The following is a 22,902-nucleotide window of genomic DNA, read 5'->3' on the forward strand; positions in this document are numbered from 1 at the left end:
TTTCCATCTAGAAGATCATAAGAACTATCTCACACTACCAGTGCCCTGTGGCTCCTGCCATCCTGTAGTACCCAGGAACTGTATTTATTCTTTGCTGACTTTTACGTTTTCTTTTACTGCTGCTGTGTTGCGGAGTTGTCATAATAAACATCATTGACTTTTATCCAAGTTGTCGTGGTCACGCCTTCGGGCAGTTATTATTCATGTTACTTACATGTCCAGGGGTCTGATACAACCTCCCAGGTTCCGGTACATCTCAGCCCCTACAACTGAGGCTGCCTCCCGTCAGCTCAGGCCCTCAGTTGTGACACAGTGATTCTTACCTTATATCCCCTCCACATATCACCCAAGCAGACAGAGATTGGCTGCCTTCCCAGGCGCGGGAATCCCGGCCCGAGATTCTGGCGCAGGCTGGTGACGTCATCACGCATACCCACGATGCACGTCAGTGATGTTTACAGGTAACCCAGCAAGCACACGCTGAAGCAGATACATGTAAAAAAGAAGAACAGGAGGCAATTGATCAGGTACCTGGAACTAGTTTGAACATAGTAGCAGAACAATCAATAGACACATTCTGTACAATCATAGGATTCTTCTGCTCAATCGCTCAGTGTAGAAATAATCGTATGTATCGTTACAGCACACAATCATTGCAACACATCACGAGGAGAGCCGAGAAAGCAGAAACGTGTACGATGTAACATCAGGAATACAAACAGCAAATTATGAGCATTGCACTACTCCAATATTTCCTTAGTACATGCCTCAATTATCGTTACGTATAAATCCACACTTATAACCGGATAGGAGATCTGATTATTAGGAACAACTACAAAAATTATGTAAAAAAAACCTAGTGAATGAATTAAGATCATTGAGACTCCGGGGGCTTATAACATCCAGACTGTGGATCCATTCTGCTTCACTTCTCAACAATAGTAAATTACCATCCCCCCCTCTCTTATTGATGGGGATGTGATCAATCATCCTATATCTGAGGCTATTTAGGGGATGTCTTGCTGAAATAAAGTGGCGGGCCACAGGCTGATCGCTGACCCCACTCGCAAGAGCCAACCGTATTGAGGATCGATGTACAGTCATGCGTTCCTTACATTTACGTTGTGTTTTGCCTCTATATGAAAGGCCGCATGGGCAGACAAGTTGGTAAATGACGCGAATGCTCTCACATGTCAGTCAGATGGTGGTTAATGTTGGACCTAGTCCCTAAATGCGGATGACAGACGGTGTCCCCAGCTCACATGAAATTACATGTCGTACATGAACATTTACAGCAACCCTTACAGGCTTTATACATAAAATGTTGTTTAGTGGTCGTGTCAGTATATGAGATATCGGCTTTTACCAGCAGATCTCTAAGATTTTTAGATCGTGAATAACATGGCGTAAGTGTTAGATCCAGAGGCGTAACTAGGGTAGGGTGAGTGGGGCACGTGCCCTGGTCGCCTTGGCAGTCCCAGGAGAGGATGGCGCCAGCGGCGGCCAGGGCATCATGCCCCACTCGCCCCCATCACACCGAAATGTGAGGGGAGGAGAGCGCAGTATCTCTCCCTCCCCTCACCGCCGCTGCCAGCACTAGCAGCACTGCGTGTGTCCGGTCTTCGGTGGCATTAGCCAATCAGAGCTTGCAGACCGGCTCCTGATTGGCTGCCGGTCCGCGAGCTCTGATTGGCTAGCGAACCGGCGCCACACAGCCGCCGCCGGCCGGAGACCTGGAGCGGTGAGGGGAAGGAGAGGCGCTGCGCTCTCCTTCCCTCACATATCAGAGGCGAGCCAGAGCCGGAGCCACAAGCGGTGAGTGACCGGGGGGGGAGAGCACAGTGGGGCATTGTATCTGGCACTGTGGGGCATGTATCTGGCACTGTGGGGCATGTATCTGGCACTGTGGGGCATGTATCTGGCACTGTGGGGCAATGTAACTGCCACTGTGGAGCATGTATCTGGCACAGTGGGGCAATGTAACTGGCACTGTGGGGCAATGTAACTGGCACTGTGGGGCATGTATCTGGCACTGTGGGACATGTAACTGGCACTGTGGGGCATGTAACTGGCACTGTGGGGAATGTATCTGGCACTGTGGGGCAATGTAACTGGCACTGTGGGGCATGTATCTGGCACTGTGGGGCATGTATCTGGCACTGTGGGGAATGTATCTGGCACTGTGGGGAATGTATCTGGCACTGTGGGACATGTAACTGGCACTGTGGGGAATGTATCTGGCACTGTGGGACATGTAACTGGCACTGTGGGGCATTGTAACTGGCACTGTGGGGCATGTATCTGGCACTGTGGGGCATGTATCTGGCACTGTGGGGCATGTAACTGGCACTGTGGGGAATGTATCTGGCACTGTGGGACATGTAACTGGCACTGTGGGGCATTGTAACTGGCACTGTGGGGCATGTATCTGGCACTGTGGGGCATGTATCTGGCACTGTGGGGCATTGTATCTGGCACTGTGGGACATGTAACTGGCACTGTGGGGAATGTATCTGGCACTGTGGGGCAATGTAACTGGCACTGTGGGGCATGTATCTGGCACTGTGGGGCATTGTATCTGGCACTGTGGGGCATTGTATCTGGCACTGTGGGACATGTAACTGGCACTGTGGGGCATGTATCTGGCACTGTGTGGCATGTATCTGGCACTGTGGGGCATGTATCTGGCACTGTGGGGCATTGTATCTGGCACTGTGGGGCATTGTATCTGGCACTGTGGGACATGTAACTGGCACTGTGGGGAATGTATCTGGCACTGTGGGGCAATGTAACTGGCACTGTGGGGCATTGTATCTGGCACTGTGGGGCATTGTATCTGGCACTGTGGGACATGTAACTGGCACTGTGGGGCATGTATCTGGCACTGTGGGGCAATGTAACTGGCACTGTGGGGCATGTATCTGGCACTGTGGGGCATGTATCTGGCACTGTGGGGCATGTATCTGGCACTGTGGGGAATGTATCTGGCACTGTGGGACATGTAACTGGCACTGTGGGGAATGTATCTGGCACTGTGGGACATGTAACTGGCACTGTGGGGCATTGTAACTGGCACTGTGGGGCATTGTATCTGGCACTGTGGGACATGTAACTGGCACTGTGGGGAATGTATCTGGCACTGTGGGGCAATGTAACTGGCACTGTGGGGCATGTATCTGGCACTGTGGGACATGTAACTGGCACTGTGGGGCATGTAACTGGCACTGTGGGGCAATGTAACTGGCACTGTGGGGCATGTATCTGGCACTGTGGGGCATGTATCTGGCACTGTGGGACATGTAACTGGCACTGTGGGGCATTGTATCTGGCACTGTGGAGCATGTATCTGGCACTGTGGGGCAATGTAACTGGCACTGTGGGGCAATGTGACTGGCACTGTGGGGCATGTATCTAGCACTGTAGGACATGTAACTGGCACTGTGGGGCAATGTATCTGGCACTGTGGGGCAATGTAACTGGCACTGTGGGGCATTGTATCTGGCACTGTGGAGCATGTATCTGGCACTGTGGGGCATGTAACTGGCACTGTGGGACATGTAACTGGCACTGTGGGACATGTAACTGGCACTGTGGGACATGTAACTGGCACTGTGGGCCATTTTCAGTGGCCACACCCCTTCTGTTGTGTGACCACACCCCTTATGGTGTGTGGTCACGCCCATTTCCCACAGCACATTTTTCTTTTGGCGTTTTTTCTTTTTTTTTGGGGGGGGGGGGTGTTTCCATCTTGCCCTGGGCTCCGAAAACCCTAGCTACGCCTCTGGTTAGATCTGAAATGCCTATTTCTGGATCTGAAGAGATAACCGGACATCATTTTTTTGAAGTGGCATTAATCCTGGGTGAAGATGTGTTGTGTTTGTTAACCCAATGAAATTTGTTTTTACTCTGTCTTGATACTTGTTTGTGTAACGATGAGGATCTATTGAGAGTCATTGCCTTTTCTTTTGCACTAATTAAATCTTTTAAAAAATAGCCACGTTGGAGAAATTTACCAATTAATTCATCAATCTGTTCTGATGCCAAGTCCAGATTGTTATTGATTCTCCTAATCCGGACCATTTGAGAATAAGGCAGACTCTTTTTAATATGGGTGGGCTGACAACTGTGTTGGTATGGCTGGGCGGCTTCAGGTCGGCACACCCTAACACTTTATTAACACTCATGATTTTCCCTATCAGTTTGTATATATTTTTGTATTTTAAATCACACCACTTACATAGCACTTCTGTGCTTCTTATTAACCCTCATTAATTTTCACCTGTGTGCTGACCTGGGGTAGCCGACCTGTGCCGGCAATATGGGGTCCTGCACCCCGGACCCATACCTAGTATTAGGGACCCCCAGTGACTGAGAAGCCTTGTCGATAGGCCTGGGGGCTTAACCCTATATCTGCAGATATACGCAACTAAGATCTCCGTATTATCTGATTATTATGTAGTATTATTACTCACTCAGTGTGCATTAGGGAACACAAATTGTTTTTTCTTACACTGAATTACCCCTCCCTTTTAGCACCTGAGTGATATTACATCTAATTGAGCAGCTTTCCAATATTTGTGCATTGAACTTTGGTAATGCAACAATGTGTTGCTGTCTGTAGTTTTTGTATACAGTGTAGTAATAATGCTGTCTTGACTTCTAATAAGTTTAACATACAAGAATTTAATCATATGCTGATCCATCTCAAAGGTTAATTTGACCAGGGAATTAGACAAGTTATGATTAGAGATAAGGTCTGTAAAGCTAGATTGTGAACCCAATCAAATCAACAATAAATCGTCTATAAACCTAGTGTAAAAAAAGATGTTGGACGAGATTATTGGATCATCAAAGAACAATGATTGTTCAACCTTGAACATGTATGTATACGCATAGCTCGGGGCCACTGAGGACCCCATAGCACAACCAGTAGACTGTAAATAAATCTTATTAGCAAACAAAAAAAAGTTACAAGTCAAAACTACTTCAAGCATATTCAGCAAAATCTCAGCGTGGGAGACATCATTAGTGTTCACTCTAGGCTGTTTTATCAGGGCACCGCGCCCAGCCCGTTTCTTAGCAGGCAAAATCCGCCCTGCCCCTTTTGCGGCGCCCTGCTAGAACAGCCGCCCGCTTCCTGCCCTCCCAGCGTGTAAAGATGCTGTGCACATGCGCGCGGCATCCATTCACGCATTGGGAGAGAGCTGGGGGAAGCCCAGCACCGACAGAGGTGCTGGGCACGCCCCCAAAAGTGACGTCGCCGGCCACAGATGCCCTCTATAGTAGCGTCTGTGGGCCGCACCGCCCACTAAAATGACGTAGGCAGGGCCACGCCCCCTAATTTGCGTGGCCACACCTCCGTTTCGGGCACGCGCGCACATATGCGCCCGGAGTCCGGCACCATGCCCGATTTCTCTTCTAGAGTGAACACTAATCATAACCACCATGTTCTACCAATAAGTCTTTTCACCATGTGGGATTACCGTGTAAACTAGAGATGAGCGCCTGAAATTTTTCGGGTTTTGTGTTTTGGTTTTGGGTTCGGTTCCGCGGCCGTGTTTTGGGTTCGACCGCGTTTTGGCAAAACCTCACCGAATTTTTTTTGTCGGATTCGGGTGTGTTTTGGATTCGGGTGTTTTTTTCAAAAAACCCTAAAAAACAGCTTAAATCATAGAATTTGGGGGTCATTTTGATCCCAAAGTATTATTAACCTCAAAAACCATAATTTACACTCATTTTCAGTCTATTCTGAATACCTCACACCTCACAATATTATTTTTAGTCCTAAAATTTGCACCGAGGTCGCTGTGTGAGTAAGATAAGCGACCCTAGTGGCCGACACAAACATCGGGCCCATCTAGGAGTGGCACTGCAGTGTCACGCAGGATGTCCCTTCCAAAAAACCCTCCCCAAACAGCACATGACGCAAAGAAAAAAAGAGGCGCAATGAGGTAGCTGTGCGAGTAAGATTAGCGACCCTAGTGGCCGACACAAACACCGGGCCCATCTAGGAGTGGCACTGCAGTGTCACGCAGGATGTCCCTTCCAAAAAACCCTCCCCAAACAGCACATGACGCAAAGAAAAAAAGAGGCGCAATGAGGTAGCTGACTGTGTGAGTAAGATAAGCGACCCTAGTGGCCGACACAAACACCGGGCCCATCTAGGAGTGTCACTGCAGTGTCACGCAGGATGTCCCTTCCAAAAAACCCTCCCCAAACAGCACATGACGCAAAGAAAAAAAGAGGCGCAATGAGGTAGCTGACTGTGTGAGTAAGATAAGCGACCCTTGTGGCCGACACAAACACCGGGCCCATCTAGGAGTGGCACTGCAGTGTCACGCAGGATGTCCCTTCCAAAAAACCATCCCCAAACAGCACATGACGCAAAGAAAAAAAGAGGCGCAATGAGGTAGCTGACTGTGTGAGTAAGATAAGCGACCCTAGTGGCCGACACAAACACCGGGCCCATCTAGGAGTGGCACTGCAGTGTCACGCAGGATGGCCCTTCCAAAAAACCCTCCCCAAACAGCACATGACGCAAAGAAAAAAAGAGGCGCAATGAGGTAGCTGACTGTGTGAGTAAGATAAGCGACCCTAGTGGCCGACACAAACACCGGGCCCATCTAGGAGTGGCACTGCAGTGTCACGCAGGATGTCCCTTCCAAAAAACCCTCCCCAAACAGCACATGACGCAAAGAAAAAAAGAGGCGCAATGAGGTAGCTGACTGTGTGAGTAAGATAAGCGACCCTAGTGGCCGACACAAACACCGGGCCCATCTAGGAGTGGCACTGCAGTGTCACGCAGGATGTCCCTTCCAAAAAACCCTCCCCAAACAGCACATGACGCAAAGAAAAAAAGAGGCGCAATGAGGTAGCTGACTGTGTGAGTAAGATAAGCGACCCTAGTGGCCGACACAAACACCGGGCCCATCTAGGAGTGGCACTGCAGTGTCACGCAGGATGGCCCTTCCAAAAAACCCTCCCCAAACAGCACATGACGCAAAGAAAAAAAGAGGCGCAATGAGGTAGCTGACTGTGTGAGTAAGATAAGCGACCCTAGTGGCCGACACAAACACCGGGCCCATCTAGGAGTGGCACTGCAGTGTCACGCAGGATGTCCCTTCCAAAAAACCCTCCCCAAACAGCACATGACGCAAAGAAAAAAAGAGGCGCAATGAGGTAGCTGACTGTGTGAGTAAGATAAGCGACCCTAGTGGCCGACACAAACACCGGGCCCATCTAGGAGTGGCACTGCAGTGTCACGCAGGATGGCCCTTCCAAAAAACCCTCCCCAAACAGCACATGACGCAAAGAAAAATAAAAGAAAAAAGAGGTGCAAGATGGAATTGTCCTTGGGCCCTCCCACCCACCCTTATGTTGTATAAACAGGACATGCACACTTTAACCAACCCATCATTTCAGTGACAGGGTCTGCCACACGACTGTGACTGATATGACGGGTTGGTTTGGACCCCCCCCAAAAAAGAAGCAATTAATCTCTCCTTGCACAAACTGGCTCTACAGAGGCAAGATGTCCACCTCATCATCATCCTCCGATATATCACCGTGTACATCCCCCTCCTCACAGATTATCAATTCGTCCCCACTGGAATCCACCATCTCAGCTCCCTGTGTACTTTGTGGAGGCAATTGCTGCTGGTCAATGTCTCCGCGGAGGAATTGATTATAATTCATTTTAATGAACATCATCTTCTCCACATTTTCTGGATGTAACCTCGTACGCCGATTGCTGACAAGGTGAGCGGCGGCACTAAACACTCTTTCGGAGTACACACTTGTGGGAGGGCAACTTAGGTAGAATAAAGCCAGTTTGTGCAAGGGCCTCCAAATTGCCTCTTTTTCCTGCCAGTATAAGTACGGACTGTGTGACGTGCCTACTTGGATGCGGTCACTCATATAATCCTCCACCATTCTTTCAATGTTGAGAGAATCATATGCAGTGACAGTAGACGACATGTCCGTAATCGTTGTCAGGTCCTTCAGTCCGGACCAGATGTCAGCATCAGCAGTCGCTCCAGACTGCCCTGCATCACCGCCAGCGGGTGGGCTCGGAATTCTGAGCCTTTTCCTCGCACCCCCAGTTGCGGGAGAATGTGAAGGAGGAGATGTTTACAGGTCGCGTTCCGCTTGACTTGACAATTTTCTCACCAGCAGGTCTTTCAACCCCAGCAGACTTGTGTCTGCCGGAAAGAGAGATCCAAGGTAGGCTTTAAATCTAGGATCGAGCACGGTGGCCAAAATGTAGTGCTCTGATTTCAACAGATTGACCACCCGTGAATCCTTGTTAAGCGAATTAAGGGCTCCATCCACAAGTCCCACATGCCTAGCGGAATCGCTCCGTGTTAGCTGCTCCTTCAATGTCTCCAGCTTCTTCTGCAAAAGCCTGATGAGGGGAATGACCTGACTCAGGCTGGCAGTGTCTGAACTGACTTCACGTGTGGCAAGTTCAAAGGGCATCAGAACCTTGCACAACGTTGAAATCATTCTCCACTGCGCTTGAGACAGGTGCATTCCACCTCCTATATCGTGCTCAATTGTATAGGCTTGAATGGCCTTTTGCTGCTCCTCCAACCTCTGAAGCATATAGAGGGTTGAATTCCACCTCGTTACCACTTCTTGCTTCAGATGATGGCAGGGCAGGTTCAGTAGTTTTTGGTGGTGCTCCAGTCTTCTGTACGTGGTGCCTGTACGCCGAAAGTGTCCCGCAATTCTTCTGGCCACCGACAGCATCTCTTGCACGCCCCTGTCGTTTTTTAAAAAATTCTGCACCACCAAATTCAAGGTATGTGCAAAACATGGGACGTGCTGGAATTTGCCCATATTTAATGCACACACAATATTGCTGTACGTTGTCCGATGCCACAAATCCACAGGAGAGTCCAATTGGGGTAAGCCATTCCGCGATGATCTTCCTCAGTTGCCGTAAGAGGTTTTCAGCTGTGTGCGTATTCTGGAAAGCGGTGATACAAAGCGTAGCCTGCCTAGGAAAGAGTTGGCGTTTGCGAGATGCTGCTACTGGTGCCGCCGCTGCTGTTCTTGCGGCGGGAGTCCATACATCTACCCAGTGGGCTGTCACAGTCATATAGTCCTGACCCTGCCCTGCTCCACTTGTCCGTGGTTAAGTGGACATTGGGTCCAGCTGCATTTTTTAGGACACTGGTGAGTCTTTTTCTGAGGTCCGTGTACATTTTCGGTATCGCCTGCCTAGAGAAGTGGAACCTAGATGGTATTTGGTAACGGGGGCACACTGCCTCAATAAATTGTCTAGTTCCCTGTGAACTAACGGCGGATACCGGACGCTCGTCTAACACCAACATAGTTGTCAAGGCCTCAGTTATCCGCTTTGCAGCAGGATGACTGCTGTGATATTTCATCTTCCTCGCAAAGGACTGTTGAACAGTCAATTGCTTACTGGAAGTAGTACAAGTGGGCTTACGACTTCCCCTCTGGGATGACCATCGACTCCCAGCAGCAACAACAGCAGCGCCAGCAGCAGTAGGCGTTACACGCAAGGATGCATCGGAGGAATCCCAGGCAGGAGAGGACTCGTCAGAATTGCCAGTGACATGGCCTGCAGGACTATTGGCATTCCTGGGGAAGGAGGAAATTGACACTGAGGGAGTTGGTGGGGTGGTTTGCGTGAGCTTGGTTACAAGAGGAAGGGATTTACTGGTCAGTGGACTGCTTCCGCTGTCACCCAAAGTTTTTGAACTTGTCACTGACTTATTATGAATGCGCTGCAGGTGACGTATAAGGGAGGATGTTCCGAGGTGGTTAACGTCCTTACCCCTACTTATTACAGCTTGACAAAGGGAACACACGGCTTGACACCTGTTGTCCGCATTTCTGTTGAAATAGTTCCACACCGAAGAGCTGATTTTTTTGGTATTTTCACCAGGCATGTCAACGGCCATATTCCTCCCACGGACAACAGGTGTCTCCCCGGGTGCCTGACTTAAACAAACCACCTCACCATCAGAATCCTCCTGGTCAATTTCCTCCCCAGCGCCAGCAACACCCATATCCTCCTCATCCTGGTGTACTTCAACACTGACATCTTCAATCTGACTATCAGGAACTGGACTGCGGGTGCTCCTTCCAGCACTTGCAGGGGGCGTGCAAATGGTGGAAGGCGCATGCTCTTCACGTCCAGTGTTGGGAAGGTCAGGCATCGCAACCGACACAATTGGACTCTCCTTGTGGATTTGGGATTTCGAAGAACGCACAGTTCTTTGCGGTGCTACTGCTTTTGCCAGCTTGAGTCTTTTCATTTTTCTAGCGAGAGGCTGAGTGCCTCCATCCTCATGTGAAGCTGAACCACTAGCCATGAACATAGGCCAGGGCCTCAGCCGTTCCTTGCCACTCCGTGTGGTAAATGGCATATTGGCAAGTTTACGCTTCTCCTCCGACAATTTTATTTTAGGTTTTGGAGTCCTTTTTTTACTGATATTTGGTGTTTTGGATTTGACATGCTCTGTACTATGACATTGGGCATCGGCCTTGGCAGACGACGTTGCTGGCATTTCATCGTCTCGGCCATGACTAGTGGCAGCAGCTTCAGCACGAGGTGGAAGTGGATCTTGATCTTTCCCTAATTTTGGAACCTCAACATTTTTGTTCTCCATATTTTAATAGGCACAACTAAAAGGCACCTCAGGTAAACAATGGAGATGGATGGATACTAGTATACAATTATGAATGGACTGCCGAGTGCCGACACAGAGGTAGCTACAGCCGTGGACTACCGTACTGTACTGTGTCTGCTGCTAATATAGACTGGATGATAATGAGATGTAGTATGTATGTATAAAGAAGAAAGAAAAAAAAACCACGGGTAGGTGGTATACAATTATGGACGGACTGACGAGTGCCGACACAGAGGTAGCTACAGCCGTGGACTACCGTACTGTACTGTGTCTGCTGCTAATATAGACTGGATGATAATGAGATGTAGTATGTATAAAGAAGAAAGAAAAAAAAACCACGGGTAGGTGGTATACAATTATGGATGGACTGCCGAGTGCCGACACAGAGGTAGCTACAGCCGTGGACTACCGTACTGTACTGTGTCTGCTGCTAATATAGACTGGTTGATAATGAGATGTAGTATGTATGTATAAAGAAGAAAGAAAAAAAAACCACGGGTAGGTGGTATACAATTATGGATGGACTGCCGAGTGCCGACATAGAGGTAGCTACAGCCGTGGACTACCGTACTGTACTGTGTCTGCTGCTAATATAGACTGGTTGATAATGAGATGTAGTATGTATGTATAAAGAAGAAAGAAAAAAAAACCACGGGTAGGTGGTATACAATTATGGATGGACTGCCGAGTGCCGACACAGAGGTAGCTACAGCCGTGGACTACCGTACTGTACTGTGTCTGCTGCTAATATAGACTGGATGATAATGAGATGTAGTATGTATAAAGAAGAAAGAAAAAAAAAACCACGGGTAGGTGGTATACAATTATGGATGGACTGCCGAGTGCCGACACAGAGGCTGCTACAGCCGTAGACTACCGTACTGTACTGTGTCTGCTGCTAATATAGACTGGATGATAATGAGATGTAGTATGTATAAAGAAGAAAGAAGAAAAAACCACGGGTAGGTGGTATACAATTATGGATGGACTGCCGAGTGCCGACACAGAGGTAGCTACAGCCGTGGACTACCGTACTGTACTGTGTCTGCTGCTAATATAGACTGGTTGATAATGAGATGTAGTATGTATGTATAAAGAAGAAAGAAAAAAAAACCACGGGTAGGTGGTATACAATTATGGACGGACTGCCGAGTGCCGACACAGAGGTAGCTACAGCCGTGGACTACCGTACTGTACTGTGTCTGCTGCTAATATAGACTGGATGATAATGAGATGTAGTATGTATAAAGAAGAAAGAAAAAAAAAACCACGGGTAGGTGGTATACAATTATGGATGGACTGCCGAGTGCCGACACAGAGGTAGCTACAGCCGTGGACTACCGTACTGTACTGTGTCTGCTGCTAATATAGACTGGATGATAATGAGATGTAGTATGTATAAAGAAGAAAGAAAAAAAAAACCACGGGTAGGTGGTATACAATTATGGATGGACTGCCGAGTGCCGACACAGAGGTAGCTACAGCCGTGAACTACCGTACTGTGTCTGCTGCGACTGGATGATAAATAATGATATAAAAAATATATATATATCACTACTGCAGCCGGACAGGTATATATTATATAATGACGGACCTGCTGGACACTGTCTGTCAGCAGAATGAGTTTTTTATAGAATAAAAAAAAAAACACCACACAAGTCACACGACGAGTGTTTAACTTTTTCAGGCAATCACAATATAGTATTCTATACTGGTGGTCAGTGTGGTCAGGTCACTGGTCAGTCACACTGGCAGTGGCACTCCTGCCTGCAGCAAAAGTGTGCACTGTTTAATTTTAATAATATGTACTCCTGGCTCCTGCTATAACCTATAACTGCTCCCCAGTCTCCCCCACAATTAAGCTGTGTGAGCACAGTCAGATATTATACATAGATGATGCAGCACACTGGGCTGAGCACAGATATGGTATGTGACTGAGTCACTGTGTATCGTTTTTTTCAGGCAGAGAACGGATTATATTAAATAAAACTGCACTGGTGGTCACTGGTCAGTGGTCAGTCACTAGTAAACTCTGCACTCTCTAGTACTCCTAAGCTCCAGTAAATCAAGTGTCTCTGTCTCAATCTCACTCTCTCTCTTCTAATCTAAATGGAGAGGACGCCAGCCACGTCCTCTCCCTATCAATCTCAATGCACGTGTGAAAATGGCGGCGACGCGCGGCTCCTTATATAGAATCCGAGTCTCGCGATAGAATCCGAGCCTCGCGAGAATCCGACAGCGTCATGATGACGTTCGGGCGCGCTCGGGTTAACCGAGCAAGGCGGGAAGATCCGAGTCGCTCGGACCCGTGTAAAAAAAATGAAGTTCGGGCGGGTTCGGATTCCGAGGAACCGAACCTGCTCATCTCTAGTGTAAACATGAGACGTCAGCTGTAATAAGCCACGCCTCCTTTGGTAAAGGACCTAGTGCTGATAGTTTGTTCCACAGGTTCTCAAACTCGGTCCTCGGGAGCCCACACAGTGCATGTTTTGCAGGTAACCCAGCAGGTGCACAGGTGTATTAATTACTCACTGACACATTTTAAAAGGTCCACAGGTGGAGCTAATTATTTCACTTGCGATTCTGTGAGGAGACCTGCAAAACATGCACTGTGTGTGCCCCCGAGGACCGAGTTTGAGAACCTCTGGTTTGTTCAATAAAGCTGTAGTGTCTAGGAAAAGGTTCTTGTGCTTTTGCACCAGTGGCTGCAATATTGAATCAAGAAAGATGGACGTAGGCTGTAGTAGAGAATCACGTGCAGAAACAATAGGGTGTCCTGGTGGTGGCAGAATGCCCTTATGTATTTAGGGTAATGTATATAAAATTGGCATAATAGGAAATTTCGGTAGCAAAATGGAATAAATGTTGTCATCAATAATCTTAGCATCCATGGCAAACTGAAGAACTTCACGTCATTTCTTAGTGAATTAAATAGTGGGATCCCCACTTAATTATTGATATACTGTAGTGTCACTTAACTGATGCAAAATCTAATTTCTATAATGGCATAGATCCTGCAGAACAATGCCTCCGCCCTTATCCGCGAGACGGATCACTAGCTGTTTATTTTGTGACAATGATTTAATGGCTTCCCTTTCAAGGCTTGTAAGATCTGGATGTTTATGATCCTGTAATTTACTCTTGGATGTTACCTCAGAGTCAAGCACTGGAATAAAGGTCTTGATGGAGGCATTAGCAGAAGGTGGATCAAACTGAGATTTTTTCTGTAACTTTTTTTTAACTGCGGAGGAATAGGAACCATCACTTTTATCGTCTGCAGGTCCCTTTTTGCAACATTTTATGTATAAAGCCTGTAAGGGTTGCTGTAAATGTTCATGTACGACATGTAATTTCATGTGAGCTGGGGACACCGTCTGTCATCCGCATTTAGGGACTAGGTCCAGCATTAACCACCATCTGACTGACATGTGAGAGCTCTCGCTTCATCTACCAACTTGTCTGCCCATGCGGCCTTTCATATAGAGGCAAAACACAACGTAAATGTAAGGAACGCATGACTGTACATCGATCCTCAATACGGTTGGCTCTTGCGAGTGGGGTCAGCGATCAGCCTGTGGCCCGCCACTTTATTTCAGCAAGACATCCCCTATATAGCCTCAGATATAGGATGATTGATCACATCCCCATCAATAAGAGAGGGGGGGATGGTAATTTACTATTGTTGAGAAGTGAAGCAGAATGGATCCACAGTCTGGATGTTATAAGACCCCGGGGTCTCAATAATCTTAATTCATTCACTAGTTGTTTTTACATCATTTTTGTAGCTGTTCCTAATAATCAGATCTCCTATCCGGTTATAAGTGCGGATTTATAGGTAATGATAATTGAGGCATGTACTAAGGAAATATTGGAGTAGTGCTATGCTCAGAATCTGCTGTTTCTATTTCTGATGTTACATCGCACACGTTTCTGCTTTCTCGGCTCTCCTCGTGATGTGTTGCGATGATTGTGTGCTGTAACGATACATACGATTATTTCTACACTGAGCGATTGAGCAGAAGAATCCTATGATTGTACAGATGCGTCTATTGATTGTTCTGCTACTATGTTCAAGCTAGTTCCAGGTACCTGATCAATTGCCGGTTGTTGTTGTTCTTTTTTACATGTATCTGCTTCAGCGTGTGGTTGCTGGGTTACCTGTAAACAACACTGACGTGCATCGCGGGTATGCGCGATGACATCACCAGCCTGCCCCAGAATCCTGCGCCTGGGAACGCAGCCAATCTCTGTCTGTTTGGGTGCTATATGGAGGGGATATAAGGTAAGAATCACTGGTTTTTGTATATTTCCTGAAGACAGACTTATTACAGTTTGAAACGTTGAAAGAATTTCTCTCGTGTCTCCGTCTCTTTGACAGCCGGTTGTGACTTGAGTGCCGCATCAGTACCTCTCTCTCTCTCTCTCTCTCTCTCTCTCTCTCTCTCTCTCTCTCTCTATTCTTTTATTTATTTATTTTGGTGGGAGGGGGTGCCAAATTACTGCCTTGCCCCGGGCACCGAAAATCCTAGTTTCAGCCCTGATGGTGTCCTTGCTGATTCACGACAAATCCAGGGTTAGCAGGAAGCAGTAACGCAGAGATGTACTAACACATCAGCTGCCAGATTGGGGGATAAAAGACTCCCACCCTCCGGGATCCATGCAAAGCCAACCTTCTGTCGCCATGCCTGCGTTCTCTTGGGGCTTTAGCTGTCGCTGTCTTAGATAGAGAGGCAAAGTATCGAGAGAGATAAAGTACCAACCAATCAGCTCCTAACCGTCATCTTTCAAACCCAGGGGTCTATCTACTAAGCCTTGGATGGAGATAAAGTGGGTGGAGATAAAGGGGCTAATTCAGTCCTGATCGGTCGATCAGGTCTGAACTGCGTATGCGCCGCAGTGCGCGGGCGCATGGCAGACGGCTGATTGACAGGCATAGGCGGTCGCTGGGCGGGAAGGGGCGGGCCGGTGGTGTTTAGCCGCCGTTTAAGGGGCGCTGTTCAGGCAACGCAGGCATGTACAGACCGTTGGGAGGGGGCGGGCCGCGGCGACGAGTAGCTCCCTGCCAGTGCGCTGGTGCGGAGCTACTATACTCTTCCAGTACAAAAGCATCACCGCTGTGCGATGCTTTTGTACTTGTGCACGGGGGGGGGGGGGGGAGTCGGGCCTGACATGCGGGGCGGACTAGCCCTGTGCTGGGCGTCTCCCCACATGTCAGTGTGCCTGATCGTAGATGTGCTAAATTTATCTCATCTACGATCAGGTCTGAATTACCCCCAAAGTACCTAGCTGCCGTGTTACAGGCTGTGTTTGAAAATGACAGCTAGGAGCTGATTGGCTGGAACTTTATTTCCAGCGACTTTATCTCTACCCAAGGCTTAGTAAATAGACCCCCCAGTCTGTAACATGGCAGTTGGAGCTGATTGGCTCTCTCCACGGCTATATGTGCTGCGCTGTAGCCCTCGCTAAGCTTTATCTTTATGTATATTCTGGATTTGTTTCTTTTTGTATTTTTTGAAAATCAATAAAAACTCAATTCAAAAAATACTCTGTACCGTCCCTCTCTGCCCCTGTACTCATACCCCGGCCCTTTACGCTAACACCCCTGGGGCGCACTGCAATTTGTGCACGCTCAGCAATGACCTTCTATGAACCACAGAACAAGCTGAACCACAAATGGTTGTAAATTGCGCACCCTCCGGTAATGAAAGGTGCGATGCTGCTGAGAATAAAGTAGTATACACAGACAGAGGGGGTGCAGATGCACTAAGCCAGAGATTTTCAACCTTTTACACCTCGCGGCACACTGAACAAGATGTAATATTGCCCAGGCACACTCAAATATAATGGTGGTGCATGGTGCAGTTGCGTGTCCTAGGATGTCATGTCGCAGCTTCTCCATAGGTAACACCTGAGCCACATCTGAGAAAGCCAGAAGATCCCAACACTGCCCGGTCCCAAAATCAGAGCTGGCTCTGCAACCACTAAACCCACCAGTATTGATCGTTCCAGGGCCTCAGTAGCGGCAAAACACTGACGGGCCTGGCTCTGCATCTATGGCGGCACACCTGGAGACTGCTCAGGGCACACTAGTGCGCCATGGTACTGTGGTTGAAAAACACGGCACTAGACGATCGTTTCTCTATTATTTATGTATGTACATTTTTTCCACATACTCCCTACCTTTAAACTCATAGCAGGGACCTTCACACACCTACACTTTATATCACTATTTTTTAGTGTGATGCCCTGGGGGGGGGGGGGGGGGGGGGGGGGGGGAGGGTCCTTTGCTGGATCACGTTTGGGGGTTCCCTGTGTTCTGGATGTTGGCCCCATAGTGTTAGGGACCTGCTCAACAAGAGGTGACCTGGGCGATTGGTGGGCAGACCGATATCATTGGCCAACGTTATACCAACAACCTCTTATGACATATTATATTTTATTATACTGTAATGATCATTTAGTGCATCTGCTCCCCCTTTGTCTGGAGATAAAATAAATATCAGTACCAAACTTTTATCCACGTAAATGTTTCCATTAATACTACTATGATTAGCGTCAATGAGGTCATACAATGGTCCTCAGCATCCCGATTATGTATATTACGTGTGGTAGATTTATTACATCATTCCCTGAGAACGGCACATGGATAATAGTTGCACTGTATCTAGAATATGTACAATACCTTCCTCCGGCGGAGAACGGGAGGAACGCGTGAGAGTGTCTCTTGGATTGTTCTGGAGAAAACCTCATAGGATCAAACACCTACGTAAAACAATATAGTCATGGTTACAGTGTATACATGTGATCTATATAGAATATCTGACGGATCCTTTCTTCCACTCTTCCTGCGTGGATGGATCAGGCAAATATTCTACAACTACTTATAACAATGCGGCCACTGGGGGTCACTGTTCAGTGGGGGCAATTTAGTCACAGTTGATGTGTCACATAGTATCTCCGACATGATGGCCTGCACACATATCTGCCGTATTTACACTCATTGTTACATGCCAGGTTTTCCTGTGCACCTCTATGGGATATGATCTTGCAGCACGCGATGTGCCGTTACAGGACGTCACACTGTGGTGGTCGCCTGTGATTTATATTTCATCAATTATCAGCCAAACAGACATTATGGGAGCTCCTCCTTATGATAATAAATACAGATCTATACACAATGAACAGTGATATTGGGGCAGCAGGGACAAGGTTCTGAGCTCCCCCCTATCCACGGGGCAATGTGACACCAGTCACCAGAGCCTCAATCTGCAGGCATTGTGGAGGAGAGACAAGGGGTGGCGGTGGCACTACCTCTGTCTCTTCATACTTTATGTCACCCTACCGGCAGGCATTGTGGGAGAGAGACAAGGGGTGGCGGTGGTACTACCTCTGTCTCTTCATACACTAAGTTACCCTACCGGCAGGCATTGTGGGAGAGAGAGACAAGGGATGGCGGTGGCACTACGTCTGTCTGTTCATACTTTATGTCACCCTACCGGCAGGCATTGTGGGAGAGAGACAAGGGGTGGCGGTGGCACTACCTCTGTCTCTTCATACTTTATGTCACCCTACCGGCAGGCATTGTGGGAGAGAGACAGGGGTGGTGGTGGTGGCACTACCTCTGTCTCTTCATATACTAATTACCCTACCAGCAGGCATTGTGGGAGAGAGACAAGGGGTGGCGGTGGCACTACCTCTGTCTCTTCATACACTAAGTTACCCTACCAGCAGGACTTGTGGGAGAGAGACAAGGGGTGGCGGTGGCACTACATCTGTCTCTTCATACACTAAGTTACCCTACCGGCAGGCATTGTGGGAGAGAGATAAGGGATGGCGGTGGCACTACCTCTCTCTTCATACACTAAGTTACCCTACCGGCAGGCATTGTGAGAGAGACAATGGGTGGCGGTTGCACTACCTCTGTCTCTTCATACACCAAGTCACCCTACCGGCAGGCATTGTGGGAGAGAGACAAGGGATGGCGGTGGCACTACCTCTGTCTCCTCATACACTAAGTTACCCTACCGGCAGGCATTGTGGGAGAGAGACAAGGGGTGGCGGTGGCACTACGTCTGTCTCTTCATACACTAAGTTACCCTACCAGCAGGGCTTGTGGGAGAGAGACAAGGGGTGGCGGTGGCACTACATCTGTCTCTTCATACACTAAGTTACCCTACCGGCAGGCATTGTGGGAGAGAGACAAGGGATGGCGGTGGCACTACCTCTCTCTTCATACACTAAGTTACCCTACCGGCAGGCATTGTGAGAGAGACAAGGGGTGGCGGTGGCACTACCTCTGTCTCTTCATACACTAAGTTACCCTACCGGCAGGCATTGTGGGAGAGAGACAATGGGTGGCGGTGGCACTACCTCTGTCTCTTCATACACTAAGTTACCCTACCGGCAAGCATTGTGGGAGAGAGACAAGGGGTGGCGGTGGCACTACCTCTCTCTTCATACACTAAGTTACCCTACCGGCAAGCATTGTGGGAGAGAGACAATGGGTGGCGGTGGCACTACCTCTGTCTCTTCATACACTAAGTTACCCTACCGGCAGGCATTGTGGGGAAGAGACAGGGGGTGGCAGTGGTATTAGCTCTGTCTCTTCATACACTAAGTCACCCTACTGGCAGGCATTGTGGGAGAGAGACAAGGGGTGGCGGTGGCACTACCTCTGTCTCTTCATACACTAAGTTACCCTACCGGCAGGCATTGTGAGAGAGAGACAAGGGGTGGCGGTGGTATTACCTCTGTCTCTTCATACACTAAGTTACCCTACCGGCAGGCATTGTGGGAGAGAGACAAGGGATGGCGGTGGCACTACGTCTGTCTCTTCATACACTAAGTTACCCTACTGGCAGGCATTGTGGGAGAGAGACAAGGGGTGGCGGTGGTATTACCTCTGTCTCTTCATACAGTAAGTTACCCTACCGGCAGGCATTGTGGGAGAGAGACAAGGGGTGGCGGTGGCACTACCTCTGTCTCTTCATACAGTAAGTTACCCTACTGGCAGGCATTGTGGGAGAGAGACAAGGGATGGCGGTGGCACTACCTCTGTCTATTCATACTTTATGTCACCCTACCAGCAGGCATTGTGGGGAGAGACAAGGGGTGGTGGTGGTGGCACTACCTCTGTCTCTTCATACACTAAGTCACCCTACCGGCAGGCATTGTGGGGGAGAGACAGCGGTGGCGGTGGTACTACCTCTGTCTCTTCATACACTAAGTTACCCTACCGGCAGGCATTGTGGGAGAGAGATAATGGGTGGTGGTGGCACTACCTCTATCTCTTCATACACTAAGTTACCCTACTGGCAGGCATTGTGAGAGAGAGACAAGGGGTGGCGGTGGTATTACCTCTGTCTCTTCATACACTAAGTTACCCTACTGGCAGGCATTGTGGGAGAGAGACAATGGATGGTGGTGGTACTACCTCTGTCTCTTCATACAGTAAGTCACCCTACCGGCAGGCATTGTGGGAGAGAGACAATGGGTGGTGGTGGTGGTACTACCTCTGTCTCTTCATACAGTAAGTCACCCTACCGGCAGGCATTGTGGGAGAGAGACAAGGGGTGGCGGTGGTATTACCTCTGTCTCTTCATACACTAAGTTACCCTACCGGCAGGCATTGTGGGAGAGAGACATGGGGTGGCGGTGGCACTACCTCTGTCTCTTCATACACTAAGTTACCCTACTGGCAGGCATTGTGGGGGAGAGACAAGGAGTGGTGGTGGTACTACCTCTGTCTCTTCATACAGTAAGTCACCCTACCGGCAGGCATTGTGGGAGAGAGACATGGGGTGGCGGTGGCACTACCTCTGTCTCTTCATACACTAAGTTACCCTACCGGCAGGCATTGTGGGGGAAAGACAAGGAGTGGTGGTGGTACTACCTCTGTCTCTTCATACACTAAGTTACCCTACCGGCAGGCATGGTGGGAGAGAGACAAGGGGTGGCGGTGGCACTACCTCTATCTCTTCATACACTAAGTTACCCTACTGGCAGGCATTGTGAGAGAGAGACAAGGGGTGGTGGTGGTACTACCTCTGTCTCTTCATACACTAAGTCACCCTACCGGCAGGCATTGTGGGGAAGAGACAGGGGTGGCAGTGGTACTACCTCTGTCTCTTCATACACTAAGTCATCCTACCGGCAGGCATTGTGGGGAAGAGACAAGGGGTGGCAGTGGCACTACCTCTGTCTCTTCATACAATAAGTTCCCTATCGGCAGGCATTGTGGGGGAGAGACAAGGGGTGGCAGTGACACTACCTCTATCTCTTCATACAATAAGTTCCCTATCGGCAGGCATTGTGGGAGAGAGACAAGGGGTGGCAGTGGCACTACCTCTATCTCTTCATACAATAAGTTCCCTATCGGCAGGCATTGTGGGAGAGAGACAAGGGGTGGCGGTGGCACTACCTCTGTCTCTTCATACACTAAGTTACCCTACCGGCAGGCATTGTGGGAGAGAGACAAGGGGTGGCGGTGGTATTACCTCTGTCTCTTCATACACTAAGTTACCCTACCGGCAGGCATTGTGGGAGTGAGACAATGAGTGACGGTGGCACTACCTCTATCTCTTCATACAGTAAGTTACCCTACCGGCAGACATTGTGAGAGAGACAAGGGGTGGCAGTGGCACTACCTCTGTCTCTTCATACACTAAGTCACCCTACCGGCAGGCATTGTGGGGAAGAGACAGGGGGTGGCGGTGGCACTACCTCTGTCTCTTCATACACTAAGTCACCCTACCGGCAGGCATTGTGGGAGAGAGACAATGGGTGGCGGTGGCACTACCTCTGTCTTCATACAGTAAGTTACCCTACCGGCAGGCATTGTGAGAGAGAGATAAGGGGTGGCGGTGGCACTACCTCTGTCTCTTCATACACTAAGTCACCCTACCGGCAGGCATTGTGAGAGAGACAAGGAGTGGCGGTGGCACTACCTCTGTCTTCATACAGTAAGTTACCCTACTGGCAGGCATTGTGAGAGAGAGATAAGGGGTGGCGGTGGCACTACCTCTGTCTTCATACAGTAAGTTACCCTACCGGCAGACATTGTGGGAGAGAGACAAGGGGTGGTGGTGGCACTACCTCTGCCTCTTCATACACTAAGTTACCCTACCGGCAGGCATTGTGGGAGAGAGACAAGGGGTGGCGGTGGCACTACCTCTGTCTCTCCATACACTAAGTTCCCTACTGGCAGGCATTGTGGGAGTGAGACAATGAGTGGCGGTGGCACTACCTCTGTCTCTTCATACAGTAAGTTACCCTACTGGCAGGCATTGTGGGGGAGAGACAGGGGGTGGCGGTGGTGGCACTACCTCTGTCTCTCCATACACTAAGTCACCCTACCAGCAGGAGGAAGCGCCAGGGACTGGTGGTATCCCGCTGCACCTCCTCAGCCAATGAGATGCAGCATGGGGTCTGGAAGAGGAGGTATGACCTGCACCAGCCTGCTGGTAGGTGGGTGACACACGTGGCTGTCACAGTGACAGTGATAGAACTGCCACAATCCCCTCATATCAGACACAGCAGGAGCTACAGGAAAACCCATCAGAATCTTACAGGAGACCTTTCTCCTCTTACATTACAGTTGTGTTATCCCCCGATTACCTCTGGGTCTTCCCACACACTGGGGCATCTGTTGATGGCATATATACTCAGGAGAACCACAGCGCCTGCAGGTATAATGATGACAGGGTGAGAGGCGCGGAACCCACGGACGACGCTATATTATATAGTGCATTACACAACTAGGGGTCTATGTACTGAGCCATATAAAGTACCAGATAATCAGCTCCTAACTGCCATGTTACAGGCTGTGTTTGAAAAAATGACAGTTAGGAGTTGATTGGTTGGTACTTTGTTTCTCTCCACTTTATCTCTCCAAGGCTTAGTACATTGACTCCTTAATCCATCAATACTTTAGCTTTAAATGAAGAAATGGCAACTGACCTTTTGGCAGGCTCCGCCCATCGCAGAAGGTGATTGGCTGGCTGAGCTCACGAGCCACTCCCGGTACAGGGGGGTAGAGGCGCATACTCTCCTTAATACACATGGTGGTGTACGGCATCTTCCCCAGATCCTCCCTGCTCACACACAAAGGCAGCATAATATTACACAGATGCTATAGCAGGAGAGGTGCATCGTTACCAGTCTGACCCTAGGGGGAGCTCTCCTGGCATTTAGCCTCATTACTCTGTCTCTGGGGCACCTGTGAGGCAGCGTACAG

The 22,902-nt window shown here is 49.0% G+C and overlaps 1 protein-coding gene across 3 annotated transcripts in view; it reads right to left on the reverse strand.

The window, feature by feature from the left end:
- Nucleotides 1-22,902, reverse strand: part of LOC134957226 (cytochrome P450 4A4-like) — a 96,344-nt gene that overhangs the window by 12,410 nt on the left and 61,032 nt on the right. For all 3 annotated transcript variants that reach the window (XR_010186528.1, XR_010186529.1, XM_063938929.1), the window contains exons 9-11: nt 22,626-22,759; nt 22,284-22,348; nt 17,350-17,429 (exon numbers count right to left, since the gene is read on the reverse strand). Coding sequence is in view for 1 of the 3 variants with exons in the window: in XM_063938929.1 (XP_063794999.1) it covers nt 17,350-17,429; nt 22,284-22,348; nt 22,626-22,759 (279 nt within the window). In the remaining 2 variants the exon portion in view is untranslated. The remainder of the gene's footprint in view (nt 1-17,349; nt 17,430-22,283; nt 22,349-22,625; nt 22,760-22,902) is intronic.

Source organism: Pseudophryne corroboree, chromosome 9 (genome assembly GCF_028390025.1).
Source record: "Pseudophryne corroboree isolate aPseCor3 chromosome 9, aPseCor3.hap2, whole genome shotgun sequence".
Classification (NCBI taxonomy): Eukaryota; Metazoa; Chordata; class Amphibia; order Anura; family Myobatrachidae; genus Pseudophryne; species Pseudophryne corroboree.